The sequence below is a fragment of the Psittacula echo genome (genome assembly GCF_963264785.1).
Source record: "Psittacula echo genome assembly, chromosome: 13".
In the NCBI taxonomy this organism is placed as follows: Eukaryota; Metazoa; Chordata; class Aves; order Psittaciformes; family Psittacidae; genus Psittacula; species Psittacula echo.
The window spans coordinates 4,989,153-5,006,437 of record NC_137749.1 but is presented as its reverse complement, the minus strand read 5'-3'; the positions used below and the strand labels follow the sequence as shown (position 1 = coordinate 5,006,437).

Sequence of the window (17,285 nt, the reverse complement as noted above, 5' to 3'; positions counted from 1 at the left end):
AGGTACCCCATGGGGTGGGAGAAGGAGAAAATGTACCAAGTACTGGCTGAAGGTTTTCTGACTTCCTGCCCATCAGACAGACTGTTAGACCGTGCAGGTGGGAAGTATGATGTCGTTCTCACCCTGAAAAGACTACACTTAAAATTAGTGTGCCTTCTGCAAGGATGCATGAATAATGTCTGCTCTCTTGCTGCTGCCCAGACATGCTGCTCCCAGAAGGGAAAAGTGCTTATGCCTTATGCTTATGAAGCTTCTCTTGGAGTTTTGCAGAGTCTCTTCTTCCTCAGCTCAGGCCAGTTTGGATGAACACTATGATGAATTGGGTATCACAGCAATGCCACAGGCCCCAGCTGGAGCAGGATTTGTCTGTCCTCAGCTGCCTGCTGTGAGGTCCTTTCCCTGCATTGCACAGCCCCATGCTCTGAGGCTTTTTTGACAGCAACTAGGTTTTATTTCTGTGCAACACAATGAGATTGGATCCTCACAGGAGCTGTTAAGAGCTAATGTAAAACATGCTAAACATGAGAAAATCCCCAAAACCATAATTCTGTCTGTGAATAAACTCCTTACCTTCCTGCTGAAACCAATGGCTACTATAAGATATTGACCTTAGAACAGCCATTACTTGCAAGAAAGACATTGCAAGAGTCATGATAACCTTTTCTGGAACATAACCTGTGCTCAGACAAGCAAGGATGGAAATGGATTTGCTGTGGATCTGTCTGTAAAGGGGGTTGTTGTTTAAAGATAATAATATTAGGAATGCAAATTATCCTATGAAAGCTGGTGATATTTAAATATGATTTAAATTCATTTAGCATTCAAACAGAAAAGGAGAAAATGGCATTAAATTCTGATGGGGATGAGACTATGCATTCTGGAGTTAGAAATATTAAATACATCTACAGAATGGAATAGAAGGTCTGGATGGTAATGGATTGTGAAAAGAGTTCAGAGTTTTAATAGATCATTCCTTCAGATCATCAGCACGGTAAAGTGGTAGTTAATAAATTATTAGACGTGTACATTTACTCATATATTTTAACCAGATGTAATGAACAGGTCCTGTCAGCTCGCCTAGATCTTTGCAATAGCTGCTAAATTGCTTGAGTGAGATTTAGTAACTCTTGACAATATTGATGTCCAAAACTGCAGGTAATAAATAAAATGACATCAGGACCAGCTTGAGCAGAACATTGTGTAAGACTTGTGTCAGGCTTGCAGCTGAGGTGGTGTTTGGCACCAGTAAACACCGGGCATCAGTGAGTTCTTCCCTGTGATTGGTTTTTCATTGATGTGACCAGCCCATGCCCTGGCACATGTAATGAGATTCCTGAAGAACCTTTTGTCTCAATTTGGGGTTGACTAGAAAAATCTGATCCCTACTCAGTTTTGTATACGGGCAGTTGTCTGTTCCTCCCCACGGGTATGTGGTATTTTTTGGGCTGCACGCAAAGTAGAGGAGGAGGAGGATAGTAGAGTCTGAGCCGTGGGGAGAGGACTACCCTAGTGTTGGAGTGGGAATTAAGAACAGAATGAAGCTGTTCTTTTATCTTAAATTAAACTAGAAAATGTTTATAGCAGAAAAAGCCTGCCTTTTAAAATGATGCGAGATTATACAGGCTGTTAAGGGGTCATGCCAGTCACCTTTTTTGTTTTTCCTAGATGTCCTCTGAACTTGGAACTACTTTAAACCTGTATCCTTTCTCTTTCTCCCACTCACTTTCCCAGCATGTGGTGTACTTTATAATTTGTGAAGAGAGTCACTGATTTCTTATTCTTTCTCCTTTCTTCAGGTTTCTGACAGATGTGACTATGTCTTTGTCAATGGGAAGGAAATGAAAGGCAAAGTGAATGTCATAGTTAATTTCACTTACCAGCATCTGAGTGCCCCTTTAGAAATGACAGTCTGGGTTCCTCGTCTCCCGCTGCAGATAGAGGTCTCTGACACAGAACTAAATCAGATCAAGGGGTGGAGAGTCCCCATCATCTCCAATAAGAGGTAGGTTTCATTAGAGGATGTTCATTCTGGAATGTACACTTGCCAAAGTCCTGTCAGGGCCAGTGGATCTGAACATGCTTATTTGGCATTAATGCAATTCCGGTGTAAATTTGAAGGTCAAGCAGACATTTATTCAATAGGCTCCTGCAGTGGCCTTATGAGGGAAATGAAGATGCAGGTTGTATGATCCTACATTGGAAATCAATTTCCTTGTGTAGTGCTAGTGATTAGGATGGGAAGAGCCAGTTGGTCAAGTTAGGCAGGATTGGCCATGAGGCAGCAGGAAGACATCAACAAGGACCAGTTCTGGCAAGGCTGGTCATTCTGCAGCCTGGTTCACAGGTCCTGCCATTTAATTTATTCATTGTCAATTGTCACAACTAGTACATACTTGTTTCATATAACTGTAAGGTCCAGTGGCACTGATCAGTGTCTCGGAGTCAGGACATTGGTAACTAGAGCTTTAAAGATTCTATTCATGCCCACAGGTCAGTGGTTTGTGAATGACAAGGCAGAGGATGGACGTAGGCAGATCTAGATTGTTTGTGTCTATTGTCAGTGTTATTAGGAACAAATTGATAAAGTAGGTACTTGCTATTCCCACCTACCTATGAAGACGTCATTTATTACCAGGGTTCTGTTAATATCACAGCAAAGAGACGGGGATCTTGATGGAGACATGATTTCAACCTGAATGGCACACAGGAAGAGGAGATTCCCATGGCAACACAAAGATGTTTATGAAAAGATCCAGAAAGAAAAAAAGTGGAAAGGTCCTGAAAGTAAGGACTTAATATAGAAAATACTGAGAGATATTTGGAGAGGACAGTATGGTGCCAAAGTTAGCAGGGCAGTTGGTGATTTCAGCAGCTGTTTTGGAGATCTAGGCAGCCTGGAGGTCTCAGTTATGAACAAGGAAAATAGGATTAAAGTGGGGGAACCTAGCTGACTTCACAAATGCACTGTGAAGGAAGCAGCTTCAGCAGAGCAACCCAAAGGGGCAAGGGCCCCTTGTTGAAGCAACTCCCAGCACCAGTTCAAATTACTTTTTCATTTGTGGTGTCCTTCCAGACCAGCCAGGGACAGCGATGATGAAGAAGAGGATGAACGCAAGGGAAGAGGCTGCGCTCTTCAGTACCAGCATGCAATGGTGCGAGTCCTCACGCAGTTTGTAGCTGAAGCCTCAGACCCTGGTGGCCAGCTGAACTATTTACTGGGTTCTGACTGGCAGATTGACATTACCGACCTGGTGAGTGACTTCATGCAGGTGGAGGAGCCAAGAATCGCTACGCTGCAGGATGGACAGGTTTTGATTGGGCAGGAGCTTGGAATGACGACGATTCAGGTAGGGAAAATTAATTACTTACCCCTTTTCCTCCATTAACCCGCCACCTTGGGAGCTGAGGTGTACAGCAGCTTCTTGCATTAGCAACAGAATGGAGCAGAATTGCAGCAAGGACTGGGACTCAAAGAGATGGTTTTCTTTTATCTTGTGCCCCAAAGTAATGTAGATTGAAGTTCTGGTTAATTTTGTCTAAGGGTGTTTCTGAACCTGGAGCTAGTTTATGGGCTATCACAGTGCACCTGGTGAAACAACTCAGTCTTTTCAAAGCCTACATTGACAGAGCAAAGGTAAGATACAAATTAACTAGTGCTGGTTGAGGATCTGAGACTGGAATATAAGTTCCCTTGGATCAAATCGCTGCACACCTGGCACGATCAAGGCATGTGTTACAGAATATAAACGATGGGGTATTTTTCAGAATATGCACAAAGCAATAATAATCATTGGCGCTTCTACAATGATGTTCAGAACACTGAGAGTGACAACTATGTTATGTTCTCCAGGGGTACAGATTTAGCTTCATCAGTTTCAGCCAGTATGGCTTACACTGTGGCCTGTAAGTACCACTGTATATGTGGCTGTACCTTAGTGTCCCCACTCTGGAGTAACTCACAGGCATATGGGTGTTATGTCTGAAGTAACACTCATAATGAGTTACTATGATGCATAGTAACTCACCTATGCATCATCTCATTGGCAGCTTTTCACATGCTGTGGAGAGAAATAGTAGCCTAGAAAAGGGAGTGCCAGAAGAGAAGGAAAAAATAAGAGAGATTAATTAAAAATAAGAGAGAGGTTACAAAGTAGAAAACGTGTTAACAAGCACTGGAACAGGGAAAGAAAATCTAACTCTCCAAACACGCTCATCATCTCCAACTGTCAAACCAGAAAACAACCATCGCACTGTCAGTAACGGAGGTTGTCAGGGCTGGAGAAATGAGATATGAGATTTTTGACTGTCTGCAAAATCTGTTAAGATTTTCCGAATGACTTTCTAAAGCTCTAGGACTTCAGTGCTCCAGCAGATTCACATAAAGCTGTGGAGAGAAAAATCTGAGGGGAAAAAACCTGAAAGCAAGTTACATTCAAAGAATGCTTCTTGTAAACTGCTTCAAATATGCGTGGTACCTTGTATGGATCATTAAATTCAACTGGCTTCCTAATGAGCATCTTTGCATGTCTGGTATCGGGTGCACTGATCTCCCTGCACATTTTTTTTAACCAAAACAAGTTTTCTCTGCCGTTTTTGATTACAATACCATGAGTGGTTATTGCAGCAATAGATTAGCCTTTATTTCTATAGGATAGAAATAAATGTCATTTATTCAATGAATTTTATATAAATCTGTAGATTGCATTATATGTATGCTACCTAAACCTACAATCACTTATAAAATAATTGCATTTCACATAAAGATTACATTTACAAATAGTTAATACATCTGAAGCAGATGTGGTTAGCATATTGCAGAGGCGAATGGAATAGCTGATTACAATTAAGCTGGTAAAAGCTGTTATAAGCACCCTATTATTGCAGAAGGGTTACAAAATATGACTAGTCATTTTTTAATCATATTTTAATAATGTCTGTCTGCTAAGAGTAATTCTACCCATTAACATAAATACCAGTTATGTGTATTACAGCAGCTCTGTGTAGCTGGTTTGCTTGGTGCTATGCAAAATGGCTGTTGCTGACTTTGATTCTTCTTTTCAGATACTGTCCCCCCTCTCAGATGCTATCTTGGCTGAGAAGACAGTGACAGTTCTGGATGAGAAGGTGACAATAACTGACCTGGGAGTGCAGCTGGTGACTGGATTGTCACTTTCTCTGCAGCTCAGTCCAGGAAGCAATAAGGCCATCTTTGCTACTGCAGTAGCACAAGAGCTGCTCCAGTCTCCGAAGCAGGTACTATTGCCCACATGTATTGTGCTGTGGGAGGACACCGCTCTGGTTCAATATATCTGACATTACAAGCTGATGGAATCAAGCAGATTTTTATTAATACTGTGCTAATAAAACATTTTCCTTATGAGCACTTTTTATTTAAGGCCACCAGGTGCCCTTACAGAAAAACAAAGATCTCAGAAAAATGGCAGTATGTCTAAACAACCCCAGTCAACAAACAGGCATCCCCCATCTGTCATGGCTGCATCCTATAAATAACGCATGAAACTCAATGTGTCATAATTAAGCAACAGCAGTCTCCTTACACACACCCCCTTTCTGACCCATCCAACATCTACTAGATCACATGACATACAGGCAGCTAGGTTGACAAGTTCAGCCTCCCACCACAGGTATCCAAATCAATCCTTTAAGTCCATCTTTAAGTAAGGAAGTGTAATGCCTTATGGCAAACTCTATTAGTTACGTTTTGTGAGCATTTTAAGAAGTTGGGGAACATCCCTTTCATTCCAACCTGTTACTAGAATATGAATCAGCATCATTGACTCATTTCCTGATTTGTGATTTCATAAACTATTTTTTTTCCCCTGTAATTCTTAATTCCTTTACTAGGGAGCCAACAGTCACCAAGGGCTTTTGGACTTTGAAATGTCCCCATCAGTCCCTGCTTGATATTTGTCTTTGTGCTTCTGCCTACACTTGAAATTTTAACTTCTTTTTCCAACCCAAATCCATCAGTCTGGGACGTACATCAAGGATGCACTGGGCTCTTAACACTTAAACATGTTCTGAGCTTTAAAGGTAAATGATCATGACATGCACATTTGAAATCTGGCCAACTGTTGAGATGCTTTAATTCATCATAGGGTCTTATCCTTGGGAAGCAGGGTGAGAAATAATGCAGACCTGCTGTCTTTATAGGGTGATAAAAATCAGGCTCCCATAGTCTTCCAGGGAGTTAAAAAATCAATGCCAGGCAGCTAGAAATAAGATGAATGAGCTAATCCAATGCTGACATGGGGGAGTTAAACAAAATACCTTGAAATCAGCCCAAAAGCTGGGGTTGATGGCATTTAGTACCTGTAAGCTGCCCAGAACTGACATTTCAGCTCCCAGAAATGGAGTGTAGATGAATCCCTTTCTAGATGCAGGGGTACCTCAGAACAACCTTGGATCAGAATTACACCAGCGAGGAAGATGTGCGCCTTACACCCTTCAGGGACCGACTTCATTTTGAAAGGCATCTGATTCCTTCCATTGCTTAGTAAATGATTTTCCAAGCACAATCCCTATAACCAAAGCAAAGCAAAATTATTAAATGATTATGCAGGTTTAAGCAACACAGTGGGAGGATGAAAGTTGATGACACAAATTCTCTGCAGCCTTCAAGAAACATCCAAAGATTAATAAACACAAAGCTGGGATTTATAACAGTGTCAGCAAAGTCTTAGGGCTCTGTCCTGAAATAGAGACAGAAGCAAATCTCCCACTGAAGCATGGGGGGCTTTGTGGCTGTAAGGATTTCAGAATCAGGCCAATAGATTATGCACGATACAATCCCAAAAGACTGGAGGCTTATTCTCCATGATCTGAACAGGTGAATGACTATGTGCTAGAAACAATTTAAAAGACAATACTATATATTTATTCTCTGTATATATGTCAATTTTGAATGGCCATTTTGATGGCCTTGTGAGAGCCCTTATGGGATCTGATTTTCAGAAATGGGTGAGCACTTGTTTCCTGAGATCTAAGAATCCTTTAAAATGTTTCAAGTTAGCAACCAAAAGTCAAGGTTCCCAGGAATGCTGCACCATTACACACGTGCAACAGGCAATTAGTACTCAGGTCTGACCCACTTAGACTCAGTAAGCCTCCACGCACTCTGAAATACACAGCCTGCATTGGTGACACAAGATTAAACCTCATTATGATATTGCTTTTAATTGCTAACGAGCGTGAAAATTACCCTGGCTATTTCCTAAAGGTTGGTTTCCTCTGCTTGTACAAAAGGCTTATTTAATTCAAGAGACAAAAATCAAGGACTGCAGGTATGGAGCCATACATGGACGTACTTGCTATATTAGGTATTTTTTAACATGTGTTGTATGTAATAAGAGGAGACTTTGTATTTTAAGCAGTTTAGAAATAATGTAATTTTTTTTTTCATTTGAATATACAATAGTAAATGATCTCAGTCACTGGTAATGCTTTCTGACATGCAATTTATTATGGTGCTGAAGTAGACTCTGCAGAGCCCAGGGGATACAGCTCCTTTAAGCACCTTTGGGGAAACAAATCTTATTATCAATGAGTGTTTTAAGCTAGCATTTCTCTTCACATCTTGGCAAGATATTAATTTTACTGCTCTCCCTTTTTATTTCTTTTCTAGTTATAAGTGGTATATGGATCTTGTGAGGAGGAGGGAATAGACCAGGACAGAACATATTTCCCTTGATGTTTATTCTGGGTATGCATATATTTGTTTTATATATTATAGGAAGCAGCCATCAGCTGCTGGATCCAGTTCAGTGATGGATCTGTCATGCCTCTGGATATTTATGACTCCAAAGACTTCTCCTTGTCAGCTACATCTCTGGATGAGAAGGTGGTCTCCGTTCACCATGACCCCAAATTCAAGTGGCCTGTGATTGCTGCTGAGACAGAAGGCCAGGGGACACTGGTGAAGGTAGAGATGGTGATCAGTGAATCATGCCAGAAATCCAAAAGAAAGAGCATCCTAGCTGTTGGAAGTGGTAGCATCAAAGTCAAGTTTGGCCAGAGTGATGCCAACCCTAACATCAGTGACAGTAAACACAGAGGTGCTGTTGTCCACTTCGAAAATCATGCCAGTGACCGGCGTCAGAAAACTACTTCTCAGGAACGAGATGGCCAGTATTACAGCTCCTCAATGGGCCATGAGCAAGGCAAAGGAACCACCACTCAAAGGTCTATTCTAAGTAAAAAAGAAGACAGAGAAAGCCTCCTGGATGATGACAGCCATCTGCAGAACATCCCAATAGACTTCACGAGCTTCCCTGCACAGGTGGATTTGCCAAGAAGCAATGGAGACTTGGAGGAAAATGACCTAGTCCAGACACCTAGGGGTCTCAGTGACCTGGAGATAGGGATGTATGCTCTCCTGGGAGTCTTTTGCCTGGCAATTCTGGTTTTCCTTATTAATTGTGTCACTTTTGCTCTGAAGTACAGAAACAAACAAGTTCCCTTTGAAGAGCAAGAAGGCATGAGCCACTCCCATGACTGGGTTGGGCTGAGCAACAGGACAGAACTTCTGGAGAACCACATAAATTTCTCATCCCAACAAGATGAACATATCACAGCCATTGACAGAGGAGTGGACTATGAAGAGAGCAAATATCTCCTCAACACAAATGCCACCAAAAATATTAATGGACAATCTTTCAGATCTACTGAATCCACATTCACTGAAGGGAAAGAACAGAAAAGTGAACCAACTGCTTCTCCTACCTCTAAGAGGAAACGGGTTAAATTCACCACCTTTACCACCATCTCCTCTGATGATGGGTGTCCAACTGTCAACTCAGTCTTGATGAGTAGTGAGGATGACATTAAATGGGTCTGCCAGGACATGGACCTGGGGGAGTGCAAAGAACTTAAAAACTATATGGAGCGATTACATGAAAATGTGTAGTGAGACACAAAAGACTCTTTTTGTTTGTTTTGTTTGTTTGTTTTTCACTCACCTTCTGCCTTTAATTTTGGGTAGTGGGGCAAAATGTTGTATTGATAACACGAATCAGCTGGTGGATAATAACTCACTGGAGCCCCAAGAAGCCACCCAAAAGCAACTGGGAGAGCAGAGATCTTGGACAGTTCTTAAAATGCAAGTCTTCTCTGTGCTCAGAGATGGAAGTGAGAGATGTGTGGGGGTTTTTGATGCATGGTAACATGAAAAAACAAACCTTAGCAAAATAATACTGTCTCATTCTCTGAGCTTTCCCAGGAAATCAATAAATATAACAAACTCCAGTTCACACAGGTCTGCTGTTCAATATTGCAAGCTTTGGTTAAAAGCAAAAGATTGGTCTCAGAATAAATAGATCCACAAAGAGAGTATGTCAGTCAAGCCACATGCAGAGAATGGCCATCCAAGAACATGAATTTAAAGCTGACAAAAAATCCAACAGTGTGAGCAGAGCAGCTCCCAGAGCTGAAAAGTCAGGAATTTCCAAAGAATCTGGAGGGGGAAAAGGAGTAACTGGGCTGTTTACAAACCAGCATGTTTGCCTCCCAAGCACTGAGAATGGATACACATATACAGTTAAAACTGAAACTCTCTTTTTAAGTAGATGCCAAGGTAATAAACTTTGCCAGCCAATTTTCAGTATTTCTTAATTTGTAAAATAGAAGATGTTATCTATACTCAGAATATCACTCATATAAAGGAAGGTCTGTTTTGGAAAGTTTGAGAGAACAAGCTATTTTTAGAAGCCCACTTTATTTGATTGTCCTGTTTCAGATTTGTATTCCCAGCCATTTCCCTGGAGCACTCCCCATCTGTTACCCTGAGGGCACTTACTAGCATCAGTCAACTTTGGAAGCATGTGGTTTTCCTCCTTCCCTTCCATGCACACTCGCTTCTCCACAGTGTGTGCTTGCCAAGCACAGACATCTTCGTACCACGCTGGTACTTGCTTTACATGCTGTCATTTACCAAAGTTGGCCACTATCTTGGGTTAAGTGTAGCTTGTGCTGAACTCGAACACCAACAGCAATTGCCTCGTTGTCCATCCCCTTCCCTGGGAGAGGGCCGGTTGTTCTGTTCTCTTTGTTCATGCTTCTTTAGACCCCTGCTCAGCACATTTAGAGGGCACTCAAAGGGCACAGAGGAGTGCTGCACATTCAACACTGAAGCCTGAACAGCTAAACTTGGTAGATAACATTTGTTTCTCCCAGAGGTGATGATTATCTTTTGCTTTCCTCTGATAAGGATGTACATATGGTGGGATTTCAGTGATTACTCTTTGAATCCGATGTGCCCTCCAGCCCTAAAACCATGACATTTTTGTGAGGTCCAAAAGCAGTCTTCAGTGACCAGTGGCAACGTGCCAAAGCACTAACTAAAATGAAGTTTCCCTTTATTTTCCAAAGTGAGCCCTTGCCCTCCTTTTATTATTAAGTCTCCTGTCATTGAATCTAGGTTGCTCAGTTTAATACACACCCACCCTCCCACAAGCACTTAGATTGAATCCCTCTATATATAGAATGTACTGTAGATTGTAAGAATGTAATATATATATATATTTATAAACATGCCAACTGTGAATAAAATTTGCATTTTAGTGGCTTCATTTTTTTTTTCTATTCTGAACATCTTTTTCTTTTCACTGTCAGAACATTTACCCTGAAAGAGACTGGAAGCAGTATGGAGACTTGTCCTTTGATGAATCGGTGAATTAAGGTTCATGGCACAATCTAGTCACAACGTTTTACATTGTGCAGTGTTGGGGGGAGAAGGTATAACTTGAACAACATGTTGTGCTACAAATGTGTTTGCACTGAGTCACCCTTCCAAGATTTGAAACTATTTGCAAATAAATCCACATGCATATTTGTAGCCTGAAAGCCTGATATGTGAGTTTCTGGGTTTGGTGCTATTGGGAAGATCCATATTTGGCTAAATGCCTTTGATGACAAATTTAATAGAGTAAGTTGGTGTAAATAGGGCAAATGTACCCAAAAGTTTGGAGATCAATACTTGCACATCAGATGGTCTTTGCTTTCTTTCAGCACCTCTCGCCAAGGCCTGGATTACTCAGTGCTATGCAAGCTCAAGGACAAAGCACGGCAGTGAGGACAGCACAGTGCAGGGCCCACTCTAGCTCTGGATGAGCTCTCAGGTGAGGGAAGCAGCCTTAGTGCTGTAGCAAAGCACTGCAGCCTCCCAGCAGGTTCAGCAGTATTCCAGCCCACTTGCCTCCAATTCCGGAGCTATTTTGGGTGCTTTTTACACATCACTACATTGTGTTCACAGAGACTTCCCCTAAGCAATGTGGAGGTCAGGGTAGAAGTGGCCAAATCTCAGCTGGCAGTCTGATGCGTGCGTGCGTGCAAGGTTGTCTTGCAGAAGCATCACTGCATGGCCAATCTTTCTCCTTTGGAAAGAGCAGGTACAAGCCATGCTGGGAGCAGGCTGTCAGAATTGCTTTACCAATGAGCTGCTATGGTAAATCCAGATTTCTGTGTTAGCTTTGGGGAACATGAGGAACTAACAGCAAGTTCATCTGGTAGCACAAACCACCAAAATGTTCTCCTAGGACAAAACAGCCGGCAGCTACAATGCTAAGGATACTGACATTCAGATTTATGCCGTTTTGCTTGCTCAGAGGTCCCTGCTGTCTCTAGCAGCTGTAGCTTGCTATTATCCATAGGGCAATACTATAAATAATACATAGTATTTACAGTGCTCTTTGTCCATAGATCTCAGAGTGCTCTGAGCAGGGCAGATTCCTTATTGACACAGAGAACACAAAGGTTAAGTGATTTGCTCAAAGTACCATAGGCAATCTCTAACAAAACTAGGAAGAGGCATCTCTCCCCCCTCATCCTTTAATGTATCAGTCACTGAACAGGATCCTGAGCTCTACTCAAGGAGAAGCCAGAGTGAATTGTGGCCATCTACATGCCAGCAAACATTTTTAATCAATCTGCTAATAGCAGAATAAATCAACTTCCTATAGAGATTTTTGTATGTATGTATCTACCTATCATCTGTTGATGGGGGTGTTTGCATATATTCACTTTTCTTACAGTACAGAGTCCATACTTTTAAGTGAGAGCTTCTGGGACATCTCAAGAAGGAAAAGATTGTGTTTCAGGCAAGAATTCCATTGGCAAATGAAGGAGGCTAACTTCTGTTCCCCATTATAAAAGCAGTGATGGTATTTAGATGGTGCTTACATGTAACAGTTTGCAGCTGTGGTTCCCATGGGCTATCTCTTGAGCCTGATAAAGAGCCCTGCTGACAGGAAGAAGTCTCCTGTAAGTGTTATTAATTACTTTTCCTTTTTCTTTTTGCAGTTGTCTCTTTATTTTCATGTTTGAGTCTCTTTCCATGTGAGTAGCTAGACTGATAGACTGATACAGGCATGTTAACAACAGCAAATGTATCTGATGCAATTTGGCTCCTTTGTTTTAGAGATGTTATGCATGAATACAATCTGGAGTAGAAACTCAATTGTCCTATAAATCAGGTAAGCTGGTTCTTTCCTGTCTTCCTTCGTTTTAAGAGCTTCCCCTTCAGCAGTCTTAAATATATAGTGGTTTAGAGCAAGCTGCATTAATACACCAGTGAATTCAAAGTCTGAGCAATGCAGCTAAATAATTACTTTGGAACTAGAGTTCTATGGAGGTAAGTGACTTGAAAAAGTGGAATAGGTATTAAATCGATGTGCAGCCTGCACTCATTAGCTCTAGAATCTACTTTCACACATTGTTTCCATAATGAATGAGATGTAAATGAAATGAGCACACAGGAGACACTTTAATTTGGTTCTATATATTCAGCTTCTCTAAGACTCTCTGCTGTCATTCCCCTGTGGTCTGTGGGGCTGCTTCATTGTGAAAGATCCTTAGCAAGAGCTGAAGGACTCGGGTACTATAACTTAGAGAAGTTTTTCATGTGTCATTTAAGAGAGTGTCAGTTGGACTCCTGTATGTATTGATCAAGCAAAGTCCAGTAGGCATCACTGAGGAATTAACTCAGGCAAGGAGCTATTGCTGTCAAATGATGTGTTTAGAAAATGCCTCAAATGTGAAAAAAAGACCTCTGAGATGAGTTTATTTAGTCCTTGAAAGCCCAGGAGCTCTGTCACCTATTTCTATGTGTTTATTGTAGTACCATATCCTGTCCATGCACAGCATTAGGGTACTGTAGTGATGCTACCTGTAGTGCAGCTACAATATAAAATCAGTTCTGTGATACTCCCATCCCACACTATCAGAAATACACAAGATAATGTACCTGTTTGAAGCAGGAGAGGCCTATGTCTTGCAGGAGAGTTAGACCGTGCCAACCTGAGCTCCCCACACAGGAGTAGTAGGACTGCCATGTCTGGCCCCAGAATGAGCTGCCTCTTGGGTACAGGTAGAAGAGAGGTCTGAAACAAGTCAGGGTATCACTTACAAAGTGCTGAGGAGATAGGATTTCTGTTCTGTTTCCAGTTTACTTCTTACTGTTAGAAAACTCTCAGGATGGTCTGCTTGAGCACTTGGCAACAGGCACATATTTGAACACCTTTCTGAATGTATGTTTGGTCTCCAACAGCCATCATCTTCCTCAGGCATAGATAATGCCTCTTTCCTGTGAAATTAGTGAGTATGCTGCTTGGCTTCTTGGTGAAAGCTTTAGCAGATGAAGTTCAAAAGTTGCAACAGTAAGGGCCTGAGAAAAGCAGAATGCCTGGTACATCATGCCCATAATCAGGAGTGTTAGGAGGGCCAAGGTTACATGAATCAAGCAAGTATGCCTAAAACTGGATCATTTTCTATCTTTTTGCTGATTTGATATGAAGACCTCTGTCAACAAATCCTTCATTATGCAGGCTTCCTGCGACAGCTCTGTGAGAAGCAGCAAATTAAGCAGCCCACGTATGTAACATTAATGGCTGGAGAAGCAGCACTGCTGCTCTGTTTGTATGTACTGCCAATGCTCATTAAGAAATTCCTGTCACATTATAAAGGTGGCTGGTAAATTACATACGACAAGTTTCTGCATCTACCTCCTTAAAACAGCCCCTGGAGCCTGGAAGCACACGTTCAGTACTTAACCACAGTTGTTTGCAATGTCTTCCAGAACTTAACTTGTTCCTTGTTTCAGTGGGTGCAAATGAGGCCTCCTGTTGCATTTCCCTTCTGCAGTCACAGATGCTTCTCTAACTCTGATTGATGCTGTGCTGGCACGCTGACAGTGGCTTGATATTTGGTACCTGAGTACTCAAACCAGTATTACCAGCAACAGAAAGCTGCAGTTTTTAGTTGTAATGAGGAATTTGGTTATTCATGTTCAGACTTTCATTCCTGATAATTAAATTAGAGCTTACTACAGTCAGTTAACATATTAATGACCTAAAACACAATCCAAAGAGCTTTACTTCTCAGCCTTGATGATAGAAGCCTGCAAAGATGACTAAGAGTCCCATTTTCAACATTTTATTGAACTCTGTAAGCACAGATGAACAGAATGGAGGAGAAATAAGGATGGGAGTAAAGGGACTACATTCTCCATGAGCAGTGCTTATCTAAGCACACACTGGATGTGGCCAGCTGCCTTCAGCAGAAGGCTGTCCAGTGGCAGATTTTCACTGCAGCTTATCCCCCATCTGCTCTTGTGTGTTTGTATCTCAGCCTTCTCATAGAGGCCAGTGTGAGGAGCTGGTCCTGAGAGCTTCAGCTGCATCCCTGCATGGTGATGCTCAGTAGCCTAGCATAGAGCAACTTCCTTTCAGGGAGCCATCAAAGTCAGAAGTTCCTCTGATGATCCCTTCTTCTACCCTATGCTATGCCATGAGGTCCCATTGCAGATCTGATAGGTATCACCACCTACCTTTGCCTGTGGCCGCCCAAGCTGTTGGGTATCTCACTGGGTATCAGTAGAGTTGTGTGAGCTTAACAGCAGGCTCTAGACAGGTCCCCAAGAGCTTTAGTTCTTCTTGTACTGATAATCCGTGTGCCTCTGCTTTCTCTGTTGCACCTTCTGGATTGCTTGCTTAAAGGCTGCAGGACCATGCGCTGCCTGCATTGCTGCACAATGGGGCTGTGCTCCTTGGGGGAGAGCAATGTTGCTGGTGCCCCAGATGCTCCTGGGGTGCTTGTTCCCCCAGGATAATCTGTATCCGTGTGCTCTGCTCCTGATGGGATTCTCCCACCAGTACAGATGCATCTCAAGCCTCCCTGTTTCTCCAGCAAATCCTTTGTCTCACTGACTGGGGGCACCCATTTGATATCCTGTTGTCAGCAAGCCAAAAACCCAAATCACTGTGCTCCTCTCTGCCATTAATAACTTTTTACTGCTTTCTTTCACCAGTTCTTCCTCTCAGGTCTAATCAATAGCATTGCTCTTAGTGTTTGGCATTCCCTTCTGTTCCGCCAGTCAGGATACCAAGGTCACATAAGTCCCTTTTGTGTTTCTCCCTTACACAGTATCAGGCTGCATGTCTTAACGCAAGATATTTTGTAATGCTGAAAAATCCCCAGTATTGATCAGATCTAGCTCTGTACCCAGCTCTCTGCATATCCTTGACTGTAGCTTTAACACAGCACTCAATGTGTCTGTTGCAAGACCAGTTCATAGAGCTGAAGCGGCATTTTTGTCAGGCTGTGAGCTCAGAAAGGTTTTTTCCATCGCACGGCACAGCCCTCACACAATCACACCAGCCCCTAAAGAGCAATAGGATTTTAATCAGCTTTTCTAATTGCTTTGTCCCCTGGTCTAGTACAGAACCTGTGTCCCCTACTCCTAAAGCACCTGTGATGAGGGGCTGTAATTGAAGAGGATGCTCTTCTAGCCCAATTTTAATATGATTTGTGAGGCTACTGGGGGTAATTGCTGCAAAGTGGCAGCAGAGAGGGAGAGCAGACAGACAGACAAGCTAAGCACCATGACTCAAATCAGGCCTTAAACCAGGGGAAATGTCAAGGTTTTGCAGCAAGAGCCATTCCAGGGTGCAGAAAAACTTGGTACCAGCTAAATTATGCTGCTTTATTCCTCCTAAAAACATAGCATCACCCTCTCCTCCTTCAGAGTCACACCCTTACATCTTGAAAACCTGGTTCAGCTTCTCACCCAGCAATGGCCTGGGCTATAAACAGCTTCTCTGTTTGGGGTGTAGGCTTGAAAGCTCTGTAGGGGATGGAAAAGAGAAAGGGGAAGGGAGGGGGAAAAAGGAGCAAAGAGAACTTAGCTGGGCATGGTGTGTATTTTGTGGGGAAGAGAACAGCAATAAGACCTGCCATTTCTGGGCTTCATGAGGTGTAAACAGCCTGGGAATGCCCCACTCATTAGTGTTATCTGCTGCTTTGGCTTTGTGTGGAAGCAAAGGGTGGGAGATTATAATTTTCTGTTATAAGGTAGCAGGAAGCCTTAATGCATATTCGTGTATATGTGTGTGTGTATATATACGTATGTGTGCCTTATATATGTGTGAAATAGACTTATGCTGCCCTCATTTCTAGCTGTAATTCATCAATTGCTTACTACCACTTCCCCATCCCCCATTTTAATATTTTCACTTACCGTACTTTGAAGAGCTAGAAATAGCTTGTCAGATTGAGACAGCTCTTGAGAAGTTTAATTTTCCTAATGCTTGTTGGAAATCCCCTTTCTGAATCTGCAGGAATATTAAGGTTCTTAGCATGAGCTGTGCAGAGAGGGAATTTGCAAGTAAAGCTGTCAGTGAATTGCAATTGGGTTAGGAGAGGCTTGATGGACAACACTGATGGGTGCAGGATCTGTCTAACCCAGGAGGGAAGGATGCTGTGGGTGGCAGAGCTGGGGGGCAGGAAGGGGTAGGTGCCAACTGTTTGCTTTCTCTCTGCCAGACCTACAGGGAATAGTCAGACAAAATGAGAACAGAGGCACAGGGAGTGTTTACAAGCAAAGGTAACAGTTGTAATGGCTTTTGCTGCTGATTCCCCAATGAGCCTCTGCTGTCACTGCTGGTAGGAATGTGTTGCTCCTGGTTGCTGGCAGTGTGGTGCTCCCATGACCTCTGCAGAAAGGTGCTGCCGTGTTACTGACTGCGCCCCTGCACCCAGATGAGAACAGTGCGGAGCCTCTTACAGAGCCAGTGTTAGAGTGCAGGGACAGGGCTTAAACGAAGCTTGACCAAGAGCGTTATTGTCAGCACTGTTCATTACCTGAGTGCTCAGTGCCATTCCCAGAAAGGTGGTACCAGTGTGAAGGATTTTTCATGTAAAGAGAGGAAATAAAAAGGTATTTTGCAAACAGCCAGGGAATATCAAGTGTTCCCTCGCTATTGACAGTGACAGGA

The 17,285-nt window shown here is 42.5% G+C and overlaps 1 protein-coding gene across 1 annotated transcript in view; it reads left to right on the top strand.

Annotated features, from left to right (window-relative positions):
- TMEM132D (transmembrane protein 132D) overlaps positions 1–8,926 on the top strand; it is a gene marked incomplete at both ends in the record, with an annotated part of 240,913 nt that extends 231,987 nt beyond the window's left edge. The window contains 4 exons of the mRNA XM_080628514.1: positions 1,797–2,002; positions 3,074–3,347; positions 5,062–5,253; positions 7,754–8,926. Coding sequence (XP_080484640.1) covers positions 1,797–2,002; positions 3,074–3,347; positions 5,062–5,253; positions 7,754–8,926 — 1,845 coding nt within the window. The remainder of the gene's footprint in view (positions 1–1,796; positions 2,003–3,073; positions 3,348–5,061; positions 5,254–7,753) is intronic.
- Between the last annotated feature and the right edge of the window lie 8,359 nt (positions 8,927–17,285).